The following is a 13677-nucleotide window of genomic DNA, read 5'->3' as shown; positions in this document are numbered from 1 at the left end:
CTGGATAATAGTCTTGGAACAAACACCAGATGCTGGCCTTGGACAAATCACTACAGTAGTTGCTAGCCCTAGACAAAACACTGGATACTAGCATTGGACAAAACAATGGGTTGCATTTTTGCTGGCATAGGAGGTTTTATAGCACTTCCTCCTAAGTAATTTATTTTGCATATTCTACCTATCCCCTGGCTAGACACCTTAAATTCTGGATGGGGTGGCTGCAAACAAATTACCTCCATGTCACTCTGTCCTCTAATCAGGCTTCCCTCTCTTCACACACCCTCACTCATTCACTTCTTCACTCCACCTATGCAGCTCATCCAGTCTACCCCTCCCTCTCTCTCCTTTCACCTCACTCACATGCACATTACATCTTAATCTGTTGTATACAGCTTCTTAATAGTAACACAGTTTGCATCCTTAACAAACAAGAGGATATTAACCCTTGAAGACAGGTGATGTCTTCTTTAGTATACCCCTCTCTGCTACCAGATGGCTGTATTAAACTATGGAAAATCCTCTCTAACTGAAGGACTTTACTGACGCCATATTTAATCCCTTCAGTTCAGAAAGTCTCCCCCATGTGAAATACAGTACAATCATTTGACACAAGCTTAGGAAAGCTCTCTCCCAAGTACGATACAATCCTCTGACAAAAGCAAGAACAAAATGAAGAAATCCCCAGGCTCAATGAGTGCAGTAAAATGGAAACAGCCAAACTCAAACTAACCCCATTAACCTGTGGACTGCAGCAATGTGGCCAAGTACTTCAAAAGTACATCATGATCTTGGAATAGGTATGACACACCCACCCATGAAATATTTTTTGCTCAACTCACAATAGACACAGAGCTCTTGTGGTGACAATAGATACGGAGTTCTTGTGGTGGGTGGAAATTTTCCAGTTGGTGAGAAACCAGCAACTACACATGCAGGACTTATTCATGTTAGTCTAATATGCCATAATCTGTGTGTGACATGCTACTTTTGATAATTTATTTCATCTCTGCCTCTCTTCCCTTAGTTGATGTCAATCTTGAAAATGAATTTAGCATCAAAATTAGTTATTCTAAACTGGTCTGAGGATTCCCTGGTTACTAAAGCCATGATAAATAGATCAGGAAGTGCACTAAGTTCATTCATAGCTACAGTTCTCTGTTTCTGAGCTCAACCTTGAGGATGGGGATGAAAGACAACAGACAGCCTACTATCACATAAAAATTGCATGACGCTGTTATGAGAGGTTTCGTGGTGCGATGTTAAAAATCCTACTCACACAAGGTAAGTCACATGCCATGGGTCAAGGTTTAGGGGCCTGAGGCTAGGCCACCAAATTCCAGTGCATTTAAGAGTAGACAACCAGCCTACTTTGAACAGATGACATTAAATGACTGAAAAGCCTCCAGTCCCTTCTTGGGGATTAAGCCTATGGAAGGCCATCACTGACTAGGGCATTCTAACCACTAGACCACCTGGCGTATACTAATTAGAAATTGCTGATGAAGTGCTAAGAAAGCTTCCAATCCAATGAGAATACAACCCTCTGCCAGAAGCCATCCAGCTGACACGACACTGGACACCTGCTTCAGTTTCTGCTACCTGTTTCCGCCACCCCCTCGACCAAACCCCACAGTGCCGTCTGGACCCCGGGGCGCTCGCAACACGCCCACATTGGTCCCCATGTCCTTCTGCAGGTTTAACACACTACCACCTCCAGAGCTCCTGTGGACCAAACTCATATTCATCACTGTCACTCTGGTTATGCACTGTTTGGCAATGAATAACAATTAAGAATGGTAAGTTAATCATAGTACTGTACAGTATATACTGTTGCAATATGAGCTAATCCTGTTTGGTACTGTAATAATTATAAGGAATGTTGTCTACGGTATATATCACTGCACTGAACAAAGCTAATAATTCACATTTACACAACAGGGATAGTTAACAAATTTTTAATCTGTTCACTTCAAAAACATATTTTTTTGTTTCCTCTTATTACCCTCAGATGATAATATTTAGCTCAAGGAAGACCTCTTGAGGAAAAGATGTTAATGGACACAACTTTAATGCTCCATTCTCTCCGCAGGGTTCCTACAAGAGATTAGCTACAGTAGCAAAATATGCTGTGTACCTTAAAAAAAAAAACTATCAACATCTACAGTAACCCGACAGTCTGTCTCACTCCTGCTCTCACATCAAAACTAATACCATGGTGTGCATATCTGTTACAACACTAAAGTTTCCTGTAAGCACTACTGGTACCATTCTTCTTACAGAAAATCTGAGAGGATTTTATACTATGACCAAACAAACAGACAAGTCCTACTCACCCTGACACCATAGGTTCCTCCACTGACTTAGATGCTGAGCCCATGATCCGCAATCTGGCTGCTGCATAGTCTGCCTCACGCTGTAAAATGTTGCTTAATTTCAATACTGCAGGTAAAGAAACATACCAGCATTCATAGGTAATCACATACTGTACTGTTCTGTGCTCCAAAATTAAAGACTAATCAGTCAAGTAACATACACCATTATATATGCAAACAGAATGTTACTCTACATGAAAGTTATGAAACTATCTATCTATCTATTGCCAGATGCCTTAACCCCGTAAGGGGTGGTCACAAACAAACCGCCTCCATGTCACCGTCCCTTGCCATTTCACTGCCCTCCCCCCAACTCACACCCCCCTCTCTCAAGTACCTCTCCACTCCATCCCTCCATCTCATCCTTGGCCTCCCCCTCTCTCTCCTCCCCCACACCTCACTCACATACACTGTCCCCATTAGTCTCTCATTCTCAATCCCCTCCACATGGCCAAACATGAAACATCCATTTATCCATCATCTAATCCTATACCACCCCATGAGAATCGAAGGAGCCCGGGGCTAGGCAAGTTGGTCCTGACATTTAAGATGAGAGTGGCCAGTATCACTCATCGAGGCATATCGTAAGTAATAAACCCCAACCACCCCTTTGATATTAACCTACACAGGCTTAGTCCGATTGGAGAGCCTTAATTACCCACTAAACCACTAGGTGCCATAATTTGGTTATATGATTACCACTGGTTTCCTGGCGTACAGGTAACCAATTAACTTGTCACTCAGTATAGAGTCACCAATAGGCAGAAGGAAGAGGAAAGAGTGAAGGAAAGAAAGACAAAAGAAAGTGTAACGTCACCCATGGGCAAAAGGAAGAGGAAAGAATGAAGGAAAGAAAGACAGATGAGGAAGGAAGGAAGAGAGAAAAGGGCAGACATCCAAAGCAGCACTACATTGAATAAATGGATGGTGAGCACCCCCACCTACCTACCCTCCAAACATGAAACAACTCAAGCAAAACATACTTTTGGTTCACGACTGTAGGGGGGGGGAAAAAAAAAAAAAAAAAAAATCCTTCAGAGCAAGTCTACAGTGAATCACAAGCAACTCTGTGAAGAAAAGGTGTAATATCAACAGCAATTAAATAATGGAACAACTTTAAATGAAGGATGACTATTTCCCCAACAAAACTATCTCAGAAATTAATTCACAATTAGTTTATCACAAGTAAACCATAGTATGAAGAAACTATAAAACTAAATTTAAACATACTTGCTCTAAAGATTTTTGTTGTATGGGTTTAGGCTTTTCTTCAGTGCTGCCAGCATCACCAAGTATTCTTAATCTCGCTTCTGCATATTCTTGCTGCCTCTGTTGATTGCAAGAAACAAACAATGAAAAAAGAATTATTGTTTTTTAATTTTATATCTAACCACATGAATTCAACAATACAACTTTTCATATTTCTCAGCTTTCAGTATGATCCCTTATGCATTTAAGAGTGAGCATATGTACTAAAACAACTAAAATCAAAACCAACAACTGGGCTAGCCACGTGAGACTTTTCAATGTAATCTGGTTTACTGGCAAACAAATGTCTCTAAATATTAACACTATTTCCTGACCCCACTGAACATCAAACCAATGAAACCACCACACAGCTTCTCAAGATGCAGTGATACAGGCTAGTGGTTACCATTATTTCTTTAACCCGTCACGTCCCGAGGTTTTCCGCACCTCCGACATCCCCCAGTCCCGAGGTATTTTCGATTTTTTTTTTTTTTTGGCTAAAACCTTCGCTTTTGGTGAGAAACATCGAAAATTCATAGAGAAATCGCTCACCTGAGGTTTAAAGTGCCCAATCCAGGTAGGAGTTCCTCCTTACCTGAGTGGGTTTTCTAACATGCTGGCACCAAAGAAAACGAGTTCTATGGGAGGGTAACTATTTCATCCACTCATAAACGGTATTTATTTATTTACTTGGTACGAATGTATATGTAGTATGACAGTATATTGGTTTTCAAGCAGTAATAAAGGCATTATAAGCATTGTTTCACTCACTAACTAATCACCATACCTGACCTATTTTTGCCACACTACCTGATCATTATTTCTGGCTGTTTCTTCTTCTAATGCTATGTAAACATTGTCCTCCACATTGTCATCGATTGGGGAATCACTCTGGCCCTGAATAACTTTACTAGCCAGGTCACTGGTAACAGGTCCTTTGCCAAGAAAATGGCGTGAGGGGGGGAGGGGGGAGGTTATGCAGTGTAAGGCATTGTCCCTGCTTGGTATCTTGTACAGGAATAGAGGAAGGTGTCCGGTGTATACATACGAAAAATCACGTGCGAAAATTGAAAATTGTGCAAATTAGGTACATTGCAATTGCACGACGTACTGGTACGTCGCCGGGACTGGCAAATGCAAATCGTGGTGACGTACCCATACGTCGTCGGGACGGGGCGGGTTAAGTATAGCAGGAATTTCCTATGCTGACTGATATAATCTGCTGCACACCAATACAGAAAAAAAATATATATATATATACAGTATATATATCCTTATATACCGGTATATAAAAGAAATCATATCAAAGGATCTAACAGAATTTAAACCCTTGACTATTATGAACTATGTTTCCTAAAGTGAACATAATTGTCTGGCAGTTCTATCTATCTACCTATTGCCAGATGCCTGAATCCCGTAAGGGGTGGACACAAACAAACTGCCCCAGTGTCGCCCTGTCTAGCAGATGCCGGCACATATTCAATCATTTTATTGTTCAACTGGTAAGAAAGAAGTTTCTTAACCTCATAAGCACAATGAATGCCTAAAAAACTGTATGAAAGTGGTTGAGGTTGGACGGCATTAAAAAAAAAAAAAAAAAAAAAAAAAAAAAAAACTACACAAAGAATAAATCTGTGATCATTATATTACAAAATCTACAATTCACTGACACTACTGTAATTAGTCATGCACATGGTCACTTCTTATGGCATTGTTAAAATACCAGTGATTAAAAGTAAAGAACCAAGTGTTAAATACCTGCTCAAGAGATTTAACTGGCTGCTTTTGCCTGTTGATCAACCCATTGGCTGAAGAATCAATTTTCTCCTGAGGTCGTTTTAGTATCATTATTTTGGGCTCAGTTGCAGTGAACGGTGTTCGTGAGTTATCCTCGCATGTTAAAACTGGAGTTCTAGAAAAAAAAAAGTTACAAATGGATGAGAGAGAGAGAGAGAGAGTGAGTGAGTGTGTGTGTGTGTGTGTGTGTGTGTGTGTGTGTGTGTGTGTGTGTGTGTGTGTGTGTGCATGATGACCTGTAGTACTGTACCATACTGAAACAGTAAAACCTTTCTTTTGTTATAAATCTCTAAAATACTGTAATGCATAAAACAGGAACTACACAATAACACAGAAACATAATCTTATAGGGAAAGCTCACCACTGTTAAAAATCTGCAACTTCTGTATCAAATACTACACAGCAATCATATACAGTAATCATCACATACAAAATCAAGTGCTCAGCCAAGAATGTTTATCAGTTTCAGTATTCCACTTGTCACAATTAGTACTGAAATACAAAGCAATTAAAAATACAATGTTGATGAAGTGACTCAAGTTGGTTCATATTTGTATCAACGGACTAAAATAGCCTACAACACAACCACACTACTTACGACTGTACTGCTGGTTGTGACTGGGACTGAGAATTCTTAACTGATAACTTTTCTAAGTGTTTTTCTAATACTGCCTGAAAAGGGAAAATTATGTACCATTAAAATCACCATTGAAAAGTAGAGTACTATAACTAAGTAGTAATAATTTCAAGTGTATAAACAGCCATTAAAAGGGAACTGCATAGCTAAAATTCATATTCTCTTAACTAAATACAACTACACCGATTAGAATGATAAGATTCTGATGATTCATGATTGTCTCTCTTTCTGGTATATATAATGACTTTGCAAAGGAAATGTTTTCAAGATATGAATAATGAAATATCACTACAGCACACATTAAAACTAAAACTACTCAAAAGATGCTGAAAAGCAATAACATGTATCCCTCTGCATCCACAGCTGCCACTTAGTGTAAGATATAACACAATTTGTATAGAGATAAGGAGGCAATAGGTATATACACAGTTATAAGAGAAGCCACCAACTTTTATTCCTCTGATCATGACAGTCTTAGATACACAGCACTATTAGGCTATGTTTGTAAGGCAATGACAGAAGCCATAAAAAATCATGAATAAAAAAAACAAAAAACTGAAAACAATCTAAAGAAGTACCCTATTTATACTAAGGCTATGGGGAAACTTTAGATAAGGAATTTGTACACTTACAGAAAAATTAAGTTGCACTAGTTTTCTCCAATGCTGTTACATAAAATACTACTGATGCCAATCTAAATAAAGGGCCTAAATAAAGTTTATATGAAAAGTAATGTAGTAGTGTTAGTCATAGAAGCTCCAGCTGACTCTGTTACGAGGGATCCCATTCATATATGTCTACTAATTTATGCAAGCCTCATTATCTGATCACTAGACTGTGTCTGCTATAATTTTAAGAGCTAACTTACCGGGTTTTCTTCGATATCTTCCCAGTTGTCGAGAAGGTCATCATCCTGTTCGGCAGCCATTGTTGTTTTGATGGACCAACAGTCATGAAGGTCACGAAGCGCATTCTCATGATACTTTTCATGTCATCAAGTTTCATTTTCATTACAGAAGTTGAAAAGTAACCTATAATGTAAGGAAAGACGCAAATTATTAGGCATTGCTCATAGATCTAAACAGTTTTGGCACATTAAAGTTTCAAGTTTCCTTAATAATCTTTGCTGCTGTATGTGGGTGATATAATGGTCCGGTAATACTGCCTACTGTGCGATATGCTGTGTGTAACAAGATGCAAATAAAAGACAAGAATTTAAGTTCTACCCTCCCACACTTTTCGAAGTGGCAGCTTAGACAGCCTCATCTCCTGAGACAGAGATGGGATGATTTTACCTGAGGGTTCCTCTGTCCTCTGATTCATGTTCTCAAGTCCAGTGAAATGAAAGCCGTTCCCTTGAACCTAATTCCAGGAGCTAGGATTTTAAAACTAGGGTGGGCAACCTTAATTACAATTAGTCTCATAGAGATCTCTTTATGGGGGTCTTGGGATATTGAGTTAGAAGTTTGGCCTGGCCAGGTACATTTCCTGGGTGGCCAGGCCAGCGCCCCCTCTGACCACCCTTCCAGCTATATCACTGAGTCTCCAACCCATGTACCATACAGGTCTAGATAACCCCAAAACCTGACAACAGGCAAGTGTCTGAGACTACTGTCATTGATGCCACGCAACCTATTAGCTCCCAGGGTTCCTGTGTGAGGGATTGTGTTGGAAGGGTATAAGTATACTGTCCTCTGCCCATCGGTTCATAGTCATGAAGCTCATAGGTCCCTACCTCCGGGTTCCCTTCTTCATTAACTTTGAAAATGGCCAGTTCCATCCTATACTGAGAAGACTGGGCACAAATGGGTTAAAGAAACTGATAGAATTGCCACTGCTTAACCCATTGGCTCCCAGGGTTCCTGTGTGAGGGATTGTGCTGGAAGGGTCCTAAGTGTACTGCCCTCCACCAATTGGCCCATAGTCACTGTGCTCATGGGTCCCTACCCCAGGATTCCCTTTTTGATTAACTTCTGAAAATGGCCAGTTACACCCTTTGCTGAGGACACTGGGCCCAGCTGGGTTAATAATGCCCAGTCAGGGCATACTCACATGGTCCTTCACATGTATTCAAGCTCGATCAGGTCAGTTTGGAGCCTCCATGGTTGGGTCTGTATCTGTGGACAGATATTTAGTAGGGTGCTGTAGCCTGTCACTTTCATCTCTTTATCTGTTTGGCCCCTGTTGAAGGTTACTGAGTGATGGTATTTAATGTCTTCACTTGTTGGCTCACAGGGAGAAGCCAGACATGTAGAATGTTGGCTGAAAGCACAACATGGTTGCTATGGTGGTTCCACTAATAGGGTCTTCCTGGAATAAATGTGATGTCTAGGGAAAGGGGAGAGTAAGGTAAAAAGGTACTGGTAGGGGCATACACCATAAGGTACTTGTCTGTGGTGCTCACCTCCTTAACTTATGCCTTTGAGCCCATGGAGCTATTCACCCAGTATGGGATGCAGGGCCACTGCATCATCCAGGTCACTAGTTATTTCCCTTAGGTGGTACCCTAGGTACACATTTTACCTACCTACACACAAAAGGTGGCTAGACACTTCAGTGACGCCCCCTACACAAACCAGAATTTGAGCTGTGGCACTAACAAGCCAGCTCCTACACAGTCCGTGATTCTAACCAATCAACCACCATGGCTTAAAGATGATTTTTTCATTGTGACCACAATCAGCAGTTACACAGTCAGTGAAAACTAACCAATTAGCCACCATGGCATTAAGGTGACATTTTCATTGTGTCCATGGGCAAGAGGGAATAGGATGGTGCTACTGTAACTGCTGAAACTTAACTTACAAATTAACCCCTGATGGTCTGATTCTTTGTAAGGTAGTTTACCTCTCCAGAGTCATTTTTATAACCACTGTAATTTGTATGAGGCTTGCAGCTTTGCTCATGCAGACCTTTACTATACTTCATTTAAAGTCTACAGTTCAGCAAGGCTTAATCACGGTCTAAACTGAGATTTTTGGATCATGTGAAGTGTGAATTCTCAAGGCAGAGCCCTGAACCAGAGGAAAGTACTGTACTCCACTTGGCTTCCAGTTTTGCAGTCTTCTAGACTCCCCATTAAACTGTAACCACAATCAACACCTCAATTCTCATCCATATGGGAATAGCAGTTAGGAAGGATGTGTGTGGAAGGTCTGCTGATAGGATGTCAGCTGTATTTACCTATTTGTAGTATACAGGAATTGAGCTGTGTGTGAGAACTAATTCAGGGGCCTTTCTACGATCTGCTGGATGGTGCATGACACAAGGAAAGCACCCACCAAACATATTCCCTGATTACAACATGCAACCAACTCAAAATCCAGGTCCCTGATTCAATTCTAGGTGCAAACAGGCTGGGGGGGTTTGACTGATAAGTGAATAATTTATCTGGTCCATTTCACCTGGCATGTTGGTGACAGTTCTTCCATTTTCATACATGTTCTCCTTGTTTCTAGATCCTACCTCACTTCATCCTTAGGATGATGATGACAAAGATGATGATAAAGGCTTGGGTCTATAGCAGTTGGAAATAAAACTCATCTTCTTAGACTAACCAACATACCAAAATCTCAGGCTAAACCATGAAACAGGTGAGTAAAACAACTGGCGTACTGTCATTTTTATGACTTCCAACAACCTCACCTGACAACAGACACAGGAGCCAGGAAAGGCTTCATCACACATAAACAATCACCTTGCAATAGACTGAGAAATACTGTACACCATAACTTAGGTTTTCCTCTGGGCAGTAGTCACTTCAGTGTGCCATCAAGTGAATGGCATTAAGTCCTCACATTATGTCTGTGATGTGCTCCAAGATATCACAACATTTTTCACACAGCAGATATTGGAAATTGGAGGAAACTAACACCTTAACTTAATAAGTAGCAATGGAACTTAACCAGCCAGCTTTGGTACTTGGTTTTAAGGAGGGCTCTAAATGACAAGTAGTCTGGGTGAGATCTTCCAGAGGCTATGGAGGAGGAGGTCTCAGCTGGAACTTTAGCATTCAGTTTGTCTGTAATTACTGTCGGGTACTGTGCACGTAGAAGCAAAATAATGTAATAAAAAGGTACCATATAAAGAGGACTTAACTGTACAACATTGTTTTCCTGAATAAAGGGACACCGAGTGCTGCAGAGCCAGGGGAATATAATTAGCTCCATGAATCTAGCAATAAGTTTTTAAATCAATTCTTGCCATCTCCATACGATTTCATTTACTGTGAGAGAGACTTCGAAACAGAAGTGTTTTATATATGATTTTCTTCTGAACAAGAGAGATTAATTTTCTATTCAGTTTTACTCAGAATGGGAGACTCTGAAATGAAGACTTTTATATAGCCTACATAAGTATCTTCACAACTAGAGGTCCTTCTCAAGCTGAATGAAATCACTGAATGGTACAACAGCAACAGTGAGATCAAAATTACATCATTGGATTACAGGGATTAAGAATGTTACAGCAGTTTCATAGCGTCAATAATGGAGAAATACTGAGCCTGACAAGTAAATATTTCACCCCTGAATCCACTGGCATTTTCTTTCCTGAGTTATTTTTGCTATCTCTAGACAATTATATTAAACTTAAAACAGAGGTGGGTAATGATTTCACCCCTGAATCCAGTGACAATTTTTTCCTGAGTTATTCTTGCCATCTCTTGGCAATTTTATTCAACATAAAACAGACCTCTGGTAGTGAAGTGGGTAATGAGGGCTGTATTTAACCCTTCCTGTTCGAAATGTCACTCTTCACCTGAATAAACCATCCGACCACGGTGAGAATAAAGTGAAAAATACAAAGTGGTTGTAATATGATGCTCCTCTTCTACTTTAACAGGTGATTTCTTGGATGTTGTGGAGATGCCTCAGTCCAAGTTATCAATGACTATCCTGCTTCATTTATTAATCTATTACTACTCCCACTCCCATACCCACACCCACACCAGCAGACTAAGCTATCCCCGCAACATACAAGACTCCAGTGGAGCTCTATTTATGGACCTCCCTGCATTGCATGCCACTGAACTGAAGGGGCCAAGGTGTCTTTTAAGCAGCTGTATAACATTATAGAATCGTTTACCACATTATATCTTTACACAGAAACGAATTAATGTAGTCACAGATATGAAAGGCTATAATGGTTAACTATTCTCCTTTTAAAAGATCTTGTCCTAAGAAATATCAAAATAAACTACATCTTAAAACTACCATATGATTAAAAGAAATAAGCTGCTGTAAAAAAACTAGTGTCCTTCATATTTGTCACAATGCTCTGAACACTGTGATAAGTTCTAAATGTAGTCAGTAAATAGTACAGTAATGTTTATGTATTTTTATAGATAATATGGTCTATATTGTCCTTCTCTTCTTATGTAAATAATGAACTGCATGACTGTGTGATTATATTTTCCATCAGTATTATACATACAGTACTGCTTATCAGATTTCTGCATGCATCTTTATTCATACGGAATAGCACGTCACAAAAATACTACTAGAGTATATTAAGTAAATTTTTACTTTAAACAACAAATCTGCTTCAAATATGGACTTACGTAGCATTTCAGAAATCATGCTGGAGATGAGCTGTTCAACTTACAGTATGTAAAGTAACGATGATGCAACGACTTAAGAGTATTTCTCTGCTACAGTGAATCCTTTAATACTACAATAAATCTTTATGTTTTCTTTCATATCTCATTTTCGCTTAGTTAAAAAACTATAACTCATCTCTCTTTCTCTCTCTCGCTTTCTTAGGATGGCATAATCATATGGATTGTATTAATTTACATACCTCATTGTTTCTAATGCATCTTTCTGACTGTCGCTGAATTCTGCTCTTCATTAACTGGATTATCATAATGTTAAGAATATTATTCTGGGACAAAATGTTACTTCAGTTTTTAACTATACTAGAAGTAAATAAAAACATACTGTATTTCTAACATTAAAACAATGAAACATGGTATGCATCTTAATCTGGGACATGAGCTTCCTTTTATAGCTTTAGGTCTACAAGCCAAATGTAGGTTACCATAAACTGATTACTGAAACAAAATCCATTTGCATACACACACACAAACACACACACACACACACACACACACTGCTCACCAGCTCAATGGTAACTCTCTCATTTAGCATCTACTAAGACGGAGGTTCGCACATTGCTCAGGATGCAAAGTCACTGATGAAGCGGGTGGTCACTGCCCTCCTGGAGTAAGAGGATGGGTGTGTGCACATGTGAAGGTCAAGGCTTTGCCCTTAGAGCAGACTATTTGAGCTTTCAGCTCTCTTCCAGGAGAGTAAAATGCTGATGATCACAACAATCACATGATACTGACTGACCTGGTGAATTACACACAAACACACACACACAAACACACATACACAATATGGTCATGAATCTCTATAACATTACTGGTTATACATAAGATTTTCTTTAGCTATAATAATGTAACACTTGCAGTGCATCCTAAAACACAATATAGTTACCGATAGCATCATGTAAAATCTTAGCTGTGCTGTACTGTTCTTAAATATCTCAAAATGCATACTTCATATAAACTATTAAAAATAAAAAAAATCCCATTTTATCCTCTGAGGTGTAGGGGTTCAGGGTTAGGCTAACATAGTCCAATGTACTTAGGAACAGATGACCAACCTACTCCCATTTGGCAGCACAATATGATCAATAAACCTCCAGTTACCTCTTAGGGTTTGAACCTATGCAAAACCATCACTCTGACTGGGATGTTCAAACCACTAAACCACCAGGCACCTCTCACATTTTCAACTATAAAGAAAACAAAAATTTTAAATCAAATCTCCATGGGGAATGTTTACAAAGAGCAACTGCATTTCCCAATCTAAAGAAGCGAACATGCAATGACAGAAGAATACACCTATTCAATACCTATAATGTAATCATGGAAGACATCAACTGTCCTTAACATACATGTTAACTTACATTTACTGTATCATCATGCAATGAATAACATTTCTAAATATATAATGTACTGTACTTCAGATGTATATATTTCACTCTACACTAATGGGTTTTGCACACATCTATAGTGTATCTGATCTGCTTACTACCTTAACACTTTGTACAGATTGGAATTCTGCAATTGCTCACACACACACACACACACACACACACACACACACACACACACACACACACACACACACACACACACCAATAGATACTGTATAATGTATCCACACTAAATGTACTTTCATTCATACATATGACTCCTCACATAGCTGCTTCTCTCTATGTATACAGTACTATACATTACTCCATTATACACACACATACATAAACATTAACAGTCATATGTGTACTTGTTTACATTACCACAAGACTCAGTATCAATGAACATAGGTAGGTAGTTTACAGCTCAATTCTGTCTTGCCATAATCAACTTGAGACCACTCCTTAATCCTCCCGCTTAATTCACTTTACATACAGTATCATACTCAACCTTTGTGCCATGTCATAACCTTAATTCTGTAATGTATTAACAAAAGAATGTTAAAAACTGTCAAATGCACTACATTCCTGTTTACTGTGGTTGTATTTGCAGATGTTTCATAAACAAATGTGAGGCTT

The 13677-nt window shown here is 39.3% G+C and overlaps 1 protein-coding gene across 2 annotated transcripts; it reads right to left on the bottom strand.

Annotated features, from left to right (window-relative positions):
• Positions 1 to 1299: 1299 nt before the first annotated feature.
• Positions 1300 to 6985, bottom strand: LOC145398935 (SUZ RNA-binding domain-containing). Of its 2 annotated transcripts, XM_080271672.1 has the most exons (6): positions 6923 to 6985; positions 6016 to 6089; positions 5379 to 5532; positions 3603 to 3701; positions 2334 to 2413; positions 1300 to 1722 (listed from the first exon to the last, which is right to left on the bottom strand). In XM_080271672.1, exons 1-6 carry the CDS (start codon positions 6980 to 6982, stop codon positions 1596 to 1598), a joined length of 594 nt encoding a protein of 197 aa, XP_080127798.1. In that variant the 5' UTR covers positions 6983 to 6985; the 3' UTR covers positions 1300 to 1595. The 2 variants fall into 2 exon arrangements, with proteins under 2 accessions (XP_080127798.1, XP_080127799.1); XM_080271673.1 differs by lacking the exon at positions 6016 to 6089 and having other exon boundaries at positions 6923 to 6975.
• Between the last annotated feature and the right edge of the window lie 6692 nt (positions 6986 to 13677).

Source organism: Coenobita brevimanus, chromosome 47, assembly GCF_032717465.1.
Source record: "Coenobita brevimanus isolate Jiangsu-jjx chromosome 47, ASM3271746v2, whole genome shotgun sequence".
NCBI lineage: Eukaryota > Metazoa > Arthropoda > Malacostraca > Decapoda > Coenobitidae > Coenobita > Coenobita brevimanus.
Note: the sequence above shows the minus strand (reverse complement) of the source record. Positions and strands in the feature narration are given on the sequence as shown.